At 43.5% G+C, this 13,991-nt stretch overlaps 1 protein-coding gene across 1 annotated transcript; it reads right to left on the bottom strand.

The window, feature by feature from the left end:
- Positions 1–296: 296 nt before the first annotated feature.
- Positions 297–12,972, bottom strand: CD40LG (CD40 ligand). Its single transcript, XM_005907896.3, has 5 exons — positions 12,686–12,972; positions 10,313–10,444; positions 6,105–6,162; positions 4,154–4,216; positions 297–1,470 (listed from the first exon to the last, which is right to left on the bottom strand). Exons 1-5 carry the CDS (start codon positions 12,839–12,841, stop codon positions 1,094–1,096), a joined length of 786 nt encoding a protein of 261 aa, XP_005907958.1. The 5' UTR covers positions 12,842–12,972; the 3' UTR covers positions 297–1,093.
- Between the last annotated feature and the right edge of the window lie 1,019 nt (positions 12,973–13,991).

Consider the following 13,991-nt stretch of genomic DNA (forward strand, 5'->3'; position numbering starts at 1 on the left):
GGAGCCTGGTGGGCTGCCATCTATGGGGTCGCACAGAGTCCAACACGACTGAAGCGACTTAGCAGCAGCAGCAGCAGCAACATTTCCAGAGCAAGTTTCTCACTGGCTAAGCTCCCCTGTCATCCATCAGAGGCTATCACAGCCCTCCAGGGAGTGTACTTTCACCAAGATATTTTGTGGTGTCACAAGCTTCAGAACCAAGTTTCTGAAAACACCACACTCTTCCTCTCCCCCAAACTCACACCCCTGCCTGGGGCTTCAGATGCAAAGTAACAACAATCATGTTAAGAGATCTTTATTATTCAAAAAATAAATAAGATAATCACAACTTCATTCTGGAAACAATGAGGACTACAGGTAGATACAATAGGTTTCCTTTAAATACAGTCATTTCTCAGGGAGGAGTGTGCAGCCTCAGAGCTGACTTCTCTTCCCCCCACCCCCCACCCCATCAACAGTAGTGGAGACAGGAACAGGGTTGAAATAAGATACTTGATGAGCAACTGCCTGACTCTGTGTGTGTGTGTGTGTGTGTATGTAGGAGAGAAAGAGAGGATGAGAATGAGTGTCAGGGTGGCTGGTGGGGGCAGGGTTTTGGTTCTCTACTGCCTTATACTTCCTAAAGTCTGCCCCATCTCCACCAGGGCACCAGGGACCCAGAATCCACCATGATTGAATGTGAGCTGAAGCTCCCCGTTTCCCTTCAGCATCTTCACTGAGAAATCAAATACATCCTCCACTGAAAGACACTGCATGCAAAGAAACAAAACTAAACTTGGCTAATTTTCTGCTGTTTACTCAAATTCGAGCTGTGCATAATGGTGTCTTTTCACAGGACTCTGAATGTCTGTGTCAGTGGGGTTGCTGCTTCAGAATATAAGCTCTTATGGATCAGGGCCTGTTGGGGTTTCCCCTGCCCAGTAATTTACTCATTGCAGCCCTACATGCCTTGGGATGTATAATAAATAGTTATCCGTCAGGAGGATACTAGGGTTATAAATAGGCAGTTCAACGGGGAAGTTGTCTTAACTGCTTTCCTGGATTGTGAAGACCACCAGCATCAGCCCAGCCGCAGCCTGCTGGCTTACACCGTTCAGAGTTTGAGTAAGCCAAATGATGTGAAGCCCGTCCCGTGGCTCACTTGACTTGGATCAGTCACATTGACAAACACCGAAGCACCCGATTGCAATTCAAAGACTCCTCCCAAGTGAATGGATTGCTGCCCGCATGGTTTGGAAGAACTGTGGGTGTTTGCAGCTCTCAGTAAGATTCTCTCTGATCCACTTGGGGACTTCAGGCAGAGGCTGGCTATAAATGGAGCTTGACTCAAAGTTTCCCGATTGGAACAGAAGGTGACTTGGGTGTAGATGTAATAGAATCCTTGTCTTTTCACGGCCAGCTGTTTCCCGTTTTCGAGGGTTACCAGGTTGTTGCTTAGGGTGTAGTATCCTTTGGGGGCCCACTGGAGAACTGTAATGGAGAAGGGGGAAAGCCGTGGTGAGGTTGTGCATACATGATTCAGATTCTCACAGACAATAGAGTTCCATACTGGATACTGGCTTCATACAGGAAGGCAAGTTTGTGGCGTCAGGGAGTCTAAAGGACCCCTCCAGCCCTCAGAGACTATGGAGGAGCCACGGCTGACCAACCAGCCTGGGCTGCACTGTTGGACAGAGCTGGGTTCCAATCCAGATCTTATTCAAGCTTGGGCAAGTCAACCTCTCTGAGACTCGCTGTGCAGACTAACTCAAGTAACCGAGCAAAGGGAGTTTCCTTCTCCGCTTAAAAACTCTTAAAGCCAATTGACCCTTGAACTTCAGCCAGTGCGAATGACTTAAAAAATCCCGTGTCATAAATCATGCGTGCCAGAATGCTCAAAGCGTTACTAATATCAACTTTCATATCTTGCTTTCCTTGAATTTTCTAAAGTCAAAGACTTGCTGATCTGTCTCACTCAGCTGCAGCATAGAGCAAAGACAAGACCCCCATTTCTTCCTACCTGATCGGGCTCTTGCAAACCCAATCTGCCTCCCACAGCAACGACTAAAATTAGGCAAGGAAGTATGAAAATAAACCTGTCATTTCACTGTGTGTTTTGATTTCCCATTGTAGTGGGCGCCACCAACTTGAAAGTGCCTGTATTCTTGTGGCTAAGCCAGAGTACCCACCAACAATGTGCCATTTTCTCAGCTGAGATGTTGAGTGGGTTCAAAGTAGTGTGTGCAGCCGATTTCAAATCTCAGCTCCCACAGAGAGCAAGGCTGCGGGGGGTGGGGTGGGGAGAACTGAAAGTACTGATGCGTTTGCTTCCTTGAGCTATTTCTTTTTCACTCCTGCTTGGTGGTCTTAGGCCTATCAGGGTACAAGACGCCACCTGTTCAGTCTCACCCTTCCGTAATCAGGAAAGGCATCATGAAATACTTGACATTGCGTGGGCCTCCAGACCACTCTAGAAAGGCTTCATTATGATGTGTTCACTTTTAGACTATCTGAGAAAACATGAGCAGTTTCCCTATCTTTCTGTCCACAAGGTTTATTGTTATCAAGTCCTTACCTAATTTTTGTCCTTGCTGTAAGAGGTAGGTCAGGATTAGAGCAGCATGACCAAGTAGGTCTGGGAGGTTTGTGGCTGGGGTGGGGTAAGAAATGTGACTCTCTTCTCATCTGATCCTCTGCAAACCTACTGGGCTGCAGACTGTCAACTACATTAGGATCAAGAGCCATCATGGACCTTTTGACAGAATGTGGGAGCACCATGACATCTATCCAAGGCAAGCTATTCTTCTAAGAGGTGTCTCTGTGGCTGGCATCCATCCCATCCAGATGAGAGAGTATCATGTGGATGAACACCCTGGACATGTTGATATGGTTGTGATACTCTCCCCTAAGTGTATTTTCTGAGAAAGGGGTACTGGCAGAATTACGAAACATTGTGGGAGTAAGTGTTATTCAAAAAGGGCTTTATGTTACTCTTCTGACAGCTACAGGGAAGTCAGTTAAGGAATGACACTTTAGATTTGTACAGTGCTTGACAGAATAACTTTCTTCCATATTAGCTGATTTGATGCTCAGAGTCACCTTGTGAAGTAAGTGAGACAGGAAACTGCTGCATAGGTAAAGGGACTTGCCCAAGGTCACCCAGCAAGTGGCAGTCATGGTTCTTAAGCCTCAGTGTTCAAAACCTTTCTATCCAGCGCTCCTACTCCATGATCCGGGATAGCCACCTATGTGTTATGCCCACTGAGAAGCCCAAGCCACCTCAGAGATGAGGCTGTATCTCCTTTCCTCTCTCTTGGTTTCTGTTTCTCTGTGTCTCACACACATGCATATGCATATGCACACGCACGCACACACACACACACACACACACACACACACGCACTGCTTAGAACTCCATTCCAGAGCACTGTGCTGAAATTTTCAAAGACTGCTCTAATGCTCTTGGCCTGCATTTATGTAGATGGGAGATTTTATGCTAATGTGTATATTTCCATCCGTTTATCAGAGGGGCCACATTCTCCAACACCAGTTAGTATGAGGTACAGATTTGGGAAAAAAGATCTGAGGGCTAGAATCATGGCAGAACATATATGGAAAGAAAAATCATTCAGAGTTGAAAAGATTCCAGTATGTCATCTATTGTTACTTCATTGGAAAATCTAACGTCCCGGCACCTATTGATCTTTGCAGAATGATTTTACCTTTAATTTCCCTAAGGTTGGCCCCAAAGAGGTGGGGATTAATCATACAGGGATTGGAAGATGGCAGGAAATACCCCTTGAGGCCCATTTACACACAGTGAAGAGGGGTTAGAATGAGGGATGCTCCCAGTCAAGAGGTCACTACCTGCCACCTCTTCTATGTTGTCAGCATAATGGTCCCTCCACCCAGTAATTCATAATTCAGAATCAGCCACAGAGCAGGAACCTAATGAGTCCATCAGGATTGCTTTCCACTGCCTTTTGTCCCTCTAAGTCCCATCTGTGCATTTGAGCCCACTTTGAAGACAAAGGCAAGCGCATGAGACGTGTCTGGGGAGCTTTGTAAATTGGGCCCCAAAGGAAGAGAGGAGCCTAATCGTTAGGCTGCCCAACTGTAGCCTCCTAGCCTGCCCCTCACTCAGGTGACTGATGTGCAGATGCTTTGGACTTACCAGAGGTTGTTTTACTACTGGCCTCACTGATGACATGTGCCGCTATCTGAGGCTCCTGATCACCTGAAATGAAACCAAAGGCCAACTGTCAGGCCAAAGAAACACGAAACTGGCCACCAAACAATTTAGTCTAGTTCTGCAGCTGAATCATAGAGACTGTACTTAAACAGATTATGTGAAAGGAAGCATAAGATGGCCTGAAATCCCTCCCACAGAGGGCAAAGTTTGTTTCTAAAATCTAAACAATTGAATTGATTATTTCCACTGAGCCCAATTCTTCCAAGAGTAGTTCAGTACTTGACTTCGCTTTACATAGATTGACATGGGCTAAAGATAAATGATCCTCTTTAAACACATTTTGAATCTTATTTTTAAGAAAGCTCCCATCCATTGGTCATCTTAGTGAGCCCCAAGGTCATGCCTACACACTTAACTAGTAAGATGCTCACGGTGCCTGATTTGGTCAAGCACTGGCCACAGTATATCTGCCTCCAACCGTTTCTCGTGTAGACTTGCTCCTTAATTAGCTGTGCTGATCTTCTAAGTGCGGACATGATATGGAAGTTCCTTTTTTTTCCCAGTAATGAGCTTGGAGCTGGACATCTTGTAGGTGTCCTATAAATACTGAGTCAAGTTGTGTGACCTAAATGATCAGTTTTGTTAAGTATATCATTTTCTCAAAGGCTGCTAGGCAGCACCCACATGAACTGCGTTCCTCAAATTTCATGGCAATTAACAATTTGGTATCACTCAACATATTTTACAGTCATTCTGAAAGCAAAGCCTTCATGGAAATCAGGCAACCCCTAGCAATCAGACCAACAGTTAAAGCAAGCTCTTTGCCTCAGAGAACAGTATCTGTATCTCTATATGTATGAATGCATTTCTTTGTGTATATTAAATTTGTACAAGCCATACCATCTTTACACTGACTTTGTGATATAGTAGTCTCTCTAACAACACCCATCTACCAACACTCCATTTCTCCTGTACTCAGCTGCTCAGGTCACCCCAGGAATTATTATATTGGTTTTGGGTGCTACGTTCTAATAGGAAAAGGGAAGTCAGTGTGTCCAGAAAAAGAAAGAAAAATCCTGGAAAGGGGGAACAGTGGAAGACACTGAGGAGGTTTATCCTGGAGAAGAAAAGGCTCAGGGCCATGATTGCCATTTTCAACATCTGGACAGCTGCTGTATAGAAGAGGAATTATATACTTTGCTTAGTATGGCCCCAAAGATCAGAAGTCGATTCAGTGAATGGAGATTACAAGAATAAATTTCAACTCCAGAGAAGAAAAGACTTCTCTTGAGTATATAGTAACCTTCTTTTAATTATTAGAGTCATTCAAAGATGGCCCAGGTTGCTTTATGAGCTAGAAGGTGTCTAGGCATGTTTGTTCAGAGGGAAGATGGTTAGTGCTAGTGTGAAGGAGATTCATGACCTGGGAATGGTATGAGATTTGAGGACCGTCAAGAAGTCCCTTCAACTCTGGGATGTTTGAGATGCTCAGACATCAAGAATAGAGCAAAGAACAAGGCTGTCATACTGAATCACTTCTTGATCCCTGAGGTTCTACTGGCTGTGGTTCCCCATGAAAAACTGTCATCATTGAGTGATGAATGGCACCACTACCAAATGCCGACTGTCTGGTCATCTTATCCTCCGTAGGTGGCGCTAGGCTGTATGGTTGCTGTAAAGTGTTGAAAATAATACAATTTCTTCATACTTGGTATTGTCAGCACTAAAGGAGCACAGCCTTCCCTGTAAATATGTCCACACAAATCCTTTCCAAGTAACAGGCACCAAGGAAGATGTTGATTTCGCAGCCATGTTCCTGCTTTATTTCCAGGGCTAAAGGTTCCCTGATTCAGCTTGGCGTTGTTCAATACAATCAGCCTAAAGCTTCCTTTTTGCTTTTAAGTATTCATAGGAATGGTAAAGAGCAACCTACCTTTGTGCATTTCAAAGTTTTTTTCTTTCTTCTTTACTTCTTTGTTTTGCATTATATCCTAAAATAAGAATCATAGCAAAAGGTCATTTTGACAGGAACTCTGGCAGGGCCTTTAGAGAGAGGTTGCATGCATTTGACATCTGTCATTACTCTGTTGTCTGTTTCTGGTCAGGATTATCGTATAGACTCTGAGCTTGTCATTAATTCCATCCTACTGTAATTCAGAGCCCAGGGTTTTGACAGATGAGCTGACAGCCCAGAAAGCCCAGGGGTAGACCTGAGACAGAATTTGGGCTCTGTTGTTGTGCCAGGCCAGAGGTTGCCATCCTGACCCCTCCTCTGACCCCAACCTCCCCAGCTCTGAGAGATATCGACAAATAATGCTGAATGAGGAGCTGATTCTTCCTTGGGAACTGGTAGATAGAATGTTAATAAACATAAAAATGATGTGTATCTATTAGAATAAACTTAGTCTGAAACCTCTTAGGAAATGGAAGTAGTAAGTTTGACATTGGGAAGAAATCCCAGACCCTGAAAAGACCCTCAGACATTTTTTAATTTTGTTGTCCATTTCAATGGGCTGAAGAGATTCTCTTGTTGTTGGTTGCCTCGTGTGGCCTGTTCTTATTTAGAATAATCTACATAGAAGAAACCTAAGTAATGTCTCAGTGCAGCTGAGATTCCAAGGCAAACACAGTACTTCTTAAGGGGTTGCTTCTCACTAGCAACTGCAGGATGGTTAGAGGCCCTTACGAAAGCTAGCAGAGAGTGTCGTCTACACAGTCTGGAAGGTAGTAAAGGCTGCTGTTGCCATTTTAAAGATACTGAATAAAAGGTCTGGTGGGCTTAACTGGCAGGCATGAGGTCACCCAAGGAGTCTGAGGCTGAAGCCAAGAGTAGAAACTATGAGATCACACTCTGAGGCAGGGCTTAACCCACACCATCACCCTCTGCTCTGAGCACAAAGGAGGAAGGCAATAATATTTTCACATCTTTGGATAATCAAAGGCTTGTGATCCTTCCTGTTCCTGGAGTCAATTTTCCACAGCACCCCTCCTTTTTGTTCCTCCCTTAAAAGGAATTAGTGTTGTTACTACTGAGGGGCTCAGGTGTCAGGTGTGAGAGTATAAGTCATGGAGCCTAATGGGCAACCTGCGCCTCAAAATGCTTGCATGGGGCTCAGAGCTTCAACTTTCCACTTGAGCTCAAGGGTGGTGGCTTGAAAGTGCGGCGACAGGAAAATGTTTGTAAGATAATAAGCCAACAAAAGAGTATTTCGTGTCTTTTCAAAAGATGGAGTGTGATGATCGAAGTCGAGATACTTTTAGACTAGGTGGTTGCCCTGGTGTCAGGGCTTGGCCAACATGAAAATGTGAAGTCAGCAAAGTTTGTCTTTTATGCGTCCGGCCTTGCCTTTCTGTGAACTTTCCCCCAGCCACACACCCCAGAGCCTTCCCCCTTCTCTTGCTTCAATCCCCACCTCAACTGACAGACTTTTTAAAGTTGATTTTAGAAAATCTAGAAGGAGTTATTTCTCTCTTAGTGGGAACTCTATTGGCAGGGCTGGATAGGTTGATCTTTAACTCGAAAAGGAGATGCTCTGACCTTATCAAAGACATCGTGGGCATTGGCCAGCAGACAATCCAGGAACTGATCATTCTAACAGGCAGTTGGGGGGGGGAGGAAGATTTAATGTGAAATTATACTAGTTAAAATGCTGCCTCCATTTACCTAATAGCAACCATGAATCCCATCTTCTGCCCAGAGTGACAGCTCGGTTCTACCTGCCTCAGGAATTAGCTCTTTGTCACTAGAGGCGTTCCAACAGAGATGGAGGGACTGCTGGGTAGAGACTGTGGGGAGAAGCAGCAGCTCTGGGTTGATAATTGGATCTGATGATTTTGAACATCCGTTCCTGAGATTCAAACTTTAGGTTGCTCTGGAGTAGTCAGATTGTGACCCAGAAGGGAAGCCTGTTAACATTAGCTAAGAATACAAATGATCTAATTTGGGGTTATTTTGTTGTTGGCCTGTTGGGTTAAAAAAAAGAAGTCTAAAATATTTTGTTTTAGAATGAGAAGTTTCATGGCATGGATATTGGAGTGGGGTCAGTCATTGGAAGAGGAGGGGGAGCTGGAGTATTTTGGGTCCGACTGTCGTGGGCATCGGAGGTGCAGATGACATTGACTCGGATTCTACCCCACAGCAGTGGAGGCAAGAGGCTTCCTCTGTTTCACAGGAGGCACTCTGGTGGACATGCCTGGGAAGGTCTGCCTTTTCAGAATATGAAACTCGGGAGCTGCCATTTTTTTCATGCAAGTATAAGCAGAGAGACCAAACTGACTTTTTCATTGCTTTTCTCCTGGTAGCTGATTTGGGAAGCTTTGCATATCTGACCGGAAATATAGCCATGAGATATTGGAATACAACAGTAAACTCTCAGTAAGAGGGAGGGAAGAAACCAACAACCATTCTCAATGCCTTTGGGGGAACTGGCGGCTGATCTGAGAATTATAGAATGTCGAAGCTGGTAGTGCCTGGCGGAACATCTCAGCCCTCTCATAGGATAACTGAGAAAAATGAGGCCCAGAGAGGTGAAGTCATTTGCTCAAGATCACACAGTCAAGCACATTTAATATGCTAAGCATTGATCTCAAAGTGGATTTATTCACGTTTAAATTTGCAACACCTTCCAATATTCTGTGATACTGGCCAGAAGCCTCAAGGAACCAGAGAAGCTCAAATCATTTCCAAGCCTTGCATGTAAAGAGTTAGGAGTCTTCCTCTAAAACCTGTACTCCTGTGGAGAACCTAAAAGCCAGCCACAGATTTGAGCTGCATTCTGATTTCCATAGGTGACTCAGGGATAAGCTCCCAGAGTCCTCACTACTGGATTAAATGATATACCAGGGACAGTATAGGAGGACAGGAAAAAGCTCAGAAATAAGATCTCGGGCCCTTCCACTCCTGGGTTAAATGACACATTATCTGTATCTGAGAACTCCTGTTGGTTTCTCTAGCTACCCACCCACCTGGCACAGCACTGTCCTCAGCCTGGATGTGGCCTCCTACTCACAACCCCCAAGTCCCCTGAGGGCCCAAGATGTTTAACTTTGTTCTGAGGGGGAAACAGGCACAACGATTTCTAGATGCTGTTCTGGAGAAAGAGCTCCTAGACCCCTTGTCTACGACGATGGGATTAATATTGTAGGCACATCCTCAGTAAACTGTCCCAAAACTCTTGCTTTAGGTACCCATCATAGGTCACTGATGGAGAAGGAAGTGGCCACCCACTCCAGTATTCCACCTGGGAAATCCCACGAACAGAGGAGCCTGGTGGGCTACAGCCCATAGGGTCACAAAGAGTCGGACACAACCTAGCGACTAAACAACAACAACATGAACCACTGCAGTGACTTAATGCTGGGCACCAGTCTGTTGGGCAAGACAACTTCAAACTCTCTGCCTTGGGTCTTGATTGGCCGTAGAGCAGACTGGCTCCATGAGCAGGGGGTATTCTATGGAGTCTGGTTCGAGTGGCACTGAGACAGTCCATCACCCATTGCCCACACCTCTCCTCACAGTAAAAGGAAAAGATCTTACTTACGTGGTACCTGAAATTCCATCATGAGAGAAGCAAAGCGTTCCTTCACATGTTAAGAGTCTATCAGTGCTCACAAGTCCCCATCACCCCCAGTGAAGGCAAACCCTTAACTGGTGGCCTGCCAACACTGCAGTGGCCAGTGTTTAGTGCTTCCCTGGGAAATGGGGACCAGACCCTGGGTCCTCAGTGGGAAGGCACTAAGATTTGGATGGAAAGATAAGAAAATGCAAAAAGCAAGGTGGTGGACTTCATCCTTTCCCCCCGAGGCATCTGCCTGTCTGAGCTCGCATGCATATGTGAATGTGCCCAGGAAAGTGTGTATTTTCTCCAGAGAGCCTTTTTTGTTCTTCTTAAGGGCATTCCTATGAGCAAGCACACTTTAAACTTTCCTTTCCCTTTTAACCATAGGGTTTTGGCTTCAATTTTGCTTTTTCATATACACACCCATATACACGTGTGTACATATGTATGTCTACCTGTATCTATAGCATATACCTGACACATGTTTAAACTTTTACATGGTTAGGTTTTAGTTTACCAACCTAGCAGGTTCCCCCCTCCAAAACTTTTCAATGATATTTTTCCCAACGACTGAGGTCCTTACCTTGACCAAGTCTTCAAACCGGCTTCTAATTTCCTCACAGTTCAGTAAGGATAAGGACCCCTCTCCTTTATTGCATCTCTGTATCGTTTTCATGAACACAAAATCTTCATGAAGATTCCTTTCGTCTTCTATCTATTTTTGAAATGACAGGGACATGAGAAATTGTAATTTTGAAGAAGGCAGCTAATGATGTCTGCCTCTACAATCACTTCCATGGCCTCAGCAACACAAGGAGGGCTTTGCGAATATAAATGGGGAATGATAACACATTAGTACACTGGACTGGTGCTTCCCAGGTGGCTCAATGATAAAGAATCCGCCTCCCAATGCAGGAGACGCAGGTTCAATCCCTGGGTGGGGAAGATCCCTTGAAAGGAAATGACAACCCACTCCAGTATTCTTAGTGGAAAAATCCCATGGACAGAGGAGCCTGGCAGGCTACAGTCCATGGGTCGCAAAGAGTCAGACACTACTTAGCGACTAAGCAATGATACTGAATTAGTGATATTTAGTATTAGCAGTTTAAAAAATCTACAAAAGCCAGCAAAGAAAATGTGATGTTGCCTGAAACACTAGGTAGAAATCATAGCTATTCTAATGAAATTTCATCACAAATTGTACATTTTTCCATGTATATTAGCAGCAACATTCTTTAATGGTCATATTTCCCATTGCTTCAATAACGATAGGTCATTATAAACACAATCTATAAAATAGTTTTCTGGTGAGCTAATTTGCCCACTTAGTTTTAACATTTGTGATCCAGTGCTTTATAAAAAGAGGGGGATTTGCAATGCGTGTCAATTACTCAAAGTCTAATTACATCTCTCTCTTTTTAACTTTAGTATTTGCAAAAAGCATTTACATTTTTAAAGAAATCATCTTTCATTCCAAAAGTTGAGATATTTTATTTTCTGATGTCCTAAAATAATTAAATGTATGGAAGTCACTTGGTTACAAATTCTGTGCCATTTTCTTGTATTCATATTGCAGTTTTAGATTCAAAACAAGGTCCAGTTAGCCAGCAGCTTTCACTGTCATTAAGAGAACACCCAAGTGCCAGGGTAAATTTGAGTCTCTGTGTGTGTATGTGTTAGTCGCTCAGTAGTGTCTGACTCTTTGCGACCCCATGGACTGTAGCCCACCAGGCTCCTCTCTCCATGGAATTCTCCAGGCAAGAACACTAGAGTGGGTTGCCATTCCCTTCTCCCGAGGATCTTCCCCACCCAGGGATCTACCCAGGTCAATATTTCCCCTATTGAGGGTAGGGGAAATATTTGATTGGCAGGGCATTTGATTAGCAGAGCCCACCAGCCCACGAACAAACAACCAGACACAGAATCCCACTCTTTTCTCAGCAGTGAAACCTAAAATTTGTAGTAACCCAGTGAATTGCCTCAATTCTGCCTGCCCCACCTTATCCTGCTAGAAAATCTTATGGTCGTAATTCAAGGTTGGCGGCTCAATAAAGACCCCTTGCACATCCCTGAGAAAACACAGTCTCCAGATGCTGTGCATCCACAATTCCCACATCCAGACCAGACAAATAATTGATAAAATTTCTCTTTTTCATCCATGATTGATATTTTGTCAACACAGCCAATAATGCTTGTCACTGGAGAGGAGTAAACACATGGAAACAGAATAAATCCTAATGGTAACATTTTCTTAAGAATGTAGAGCAACCTACTAACTTACTCCACTCTTCTGTTCTACAAGTCTGGCTATTCAAGAATGCACAACATCTCAGAGAGAAACTGAGCAGCTTACAACTACAATCAGCATTTGAGAATTATACAGAGACCACCACTTCCACTAAAAGTTGCAAATTGGGGACTTCTCTATGCCTATGTTAACCCGAAGCACTATGAATTTTCAGGTCAAATTGATGCTTTCCTTCTCTAGTTGAAAATTTAGAAGAAAAATAGTTGTCTCCATCAGAAAAAAAAAAAAAGTTTACTTTTTAAGCAAAACATAAACAAATCATTATAGCTAATGTCTCCACAGTGCTTATTTTGTGCCTGGTTCTGGTCTTAGCTTGAATTTAATCTATGAGATGAGTACCATTATCATCCCCATTTCTCAGATGTGGAAACTGAGGCATAGAAATGTAAAATAACTTGCCCGGATCGGAAAACGAGTAGGGGATTGAGTCAAGATTTGAACCCAGCAGTCTAACTCCAGAGTCAAGGGTCTTGACCAGAGAAAAGAATAGAATATCTCACTAACTAGACCACAACCACTATGCGACGAGACCATTTATCTATTTGGGTTCTTAACATTGTCCATCATTTGGGTAGCACTAAATCCAACCAACCCACACATCAATAAGAACCCTAAATTTAGTTAATGAAGACCCATGGTTCATCTTACCTTGTCCAATCTTCTGTGAAGATACACAGCAAAAAGCGCTGACCCAATCATCTGGGTGATAAGAAAAACTGTAAGTAAATACATAAAAATTTTCATACTGACAGGTGGTCCAGTGGCCACGGAGCGGGGAGAAGGTTGACTGTATGTTTCGATCATGCTGCGTTAGAGTTGAAATGATGTCTTCTGACTGAGAAGGTGGCAGAGGCAGCATGAGAAGACTGTCAAAGTGGCCACCTTACTCAGGATTAGTTAAGAGCGCACAATCGTCGCAGCCCACACTTCCTGGAAAATGTGCTTCGCAGTCTTCTCTCCCAGCAAAAAAGTTACGTAAAGGTTTTTTGTTTTTTTTTAACCTACCCATATCATTCACTTCCAGGCTTTCCCTTTCATTAGTAAAGAAGAAATAAGTTTCTTCTTCCATATATTCATTCTTGCCTTGAAATGTCATAGACTCCTTAACAGACAATGGCAGTATTTTCCTATCACTGTCTAACGTATGGGGTTCACCAGTTTCAAGGAAAGTGACAGATGAATCCACCAGCAATAGGCTTATTTCAATTTCAATCTTACTAATATAAAGCGGGAACCTGATAGATGGAGAAAGAAAGAAACACCAACGAAAGTTTGGATTGATTTTATGACTGGCTTGCTGCTGGCTCCTTAAGATTTCTTTCGTCTTTAAACCCAACAAAATCCCTGTGGCATTTCAAGTCAAGTCTACACAGCATAAAGCAAAAAGGAGTGCTAACAATTAGTAGAGAAAATTTAACTGGAAAGATAATTCAAGAAAAATACACTTCTTAATGAGAACCTACTGTATAGCACAGGGAATCCTATTCAGTGCTCTGTGGTGACCTACAAGGAAAGAAAACCAAAAAACATGATTATATATATATATTTATATATATATATATATATAGTGTGTGTGTGTGTGTGTGTGTGTGTGTGTGTGTATGTCTGTACACTTTGCTGTACAACAGAAACTAGCACGATATTGTAAGGCAATTATACACCAATAAAAAAAATAAAAGAAAAATACACTTCTCCAAGGCCAAGAGAAGTAGAGCCTTGAGTAATTCAGGCCAAAATTCTGGAATTGAGATTAAAGTAGGAATATTAGGTTGATTTAGCCAAGTTGCCTATCTACGCTGCTCCAATTCATCAGATAACTGTTGATGCTGATCTGTCAGTTTGGAATAGGGAAACTGGGCTGCAGTTAAGAGACCTGAATTCTAGATCTTGGGGTAGCAATGAATTGCTGTGAACCTCCAGCAAATCTCTCCCTCTACAGATCTCAGTTACCTCC

Source organism: Bos mutus, chromosome X (assembly GCF_027580195.1).
Source record: "Bos mutus isolate GX-2022 chromosome X, NWIPB_WYAK_1.1, whole genome shotgun sequence".
NCBI lineage: Eukaryota > Metazoa > Chordata > Mammalia > Artiodactyla > Bovidae > Bos > Bos mutus.

What these genes read in the sequence shown, in the direction of transcription:
- CD40LG (XM_005907896.3), bottom strand. Translation starts at nt 12,841, where the DNA reads ATGATCGAAACATACAGTCAACCTTCTCCCCGCTCCGTGGCCACTGGA. An exon ending in GGTTTGAAGACTTGGTCAAG is followed by an intron (nt 6,163 to 10,312) that starts GTAAGGACCTCA and finishes TTCTTATTTTAG; the next exon opens with GATATAATGCAAAACAAAGA. An exon ending in AAACTTTGAAATGCACAAAG is followed by an intron (nt 4,217 to 6,104) that starts GTAGGTTGCTCT and finishes GTTTCATTTCAG; the next exon opens with GTGATCAGGAGCCTCAGATA.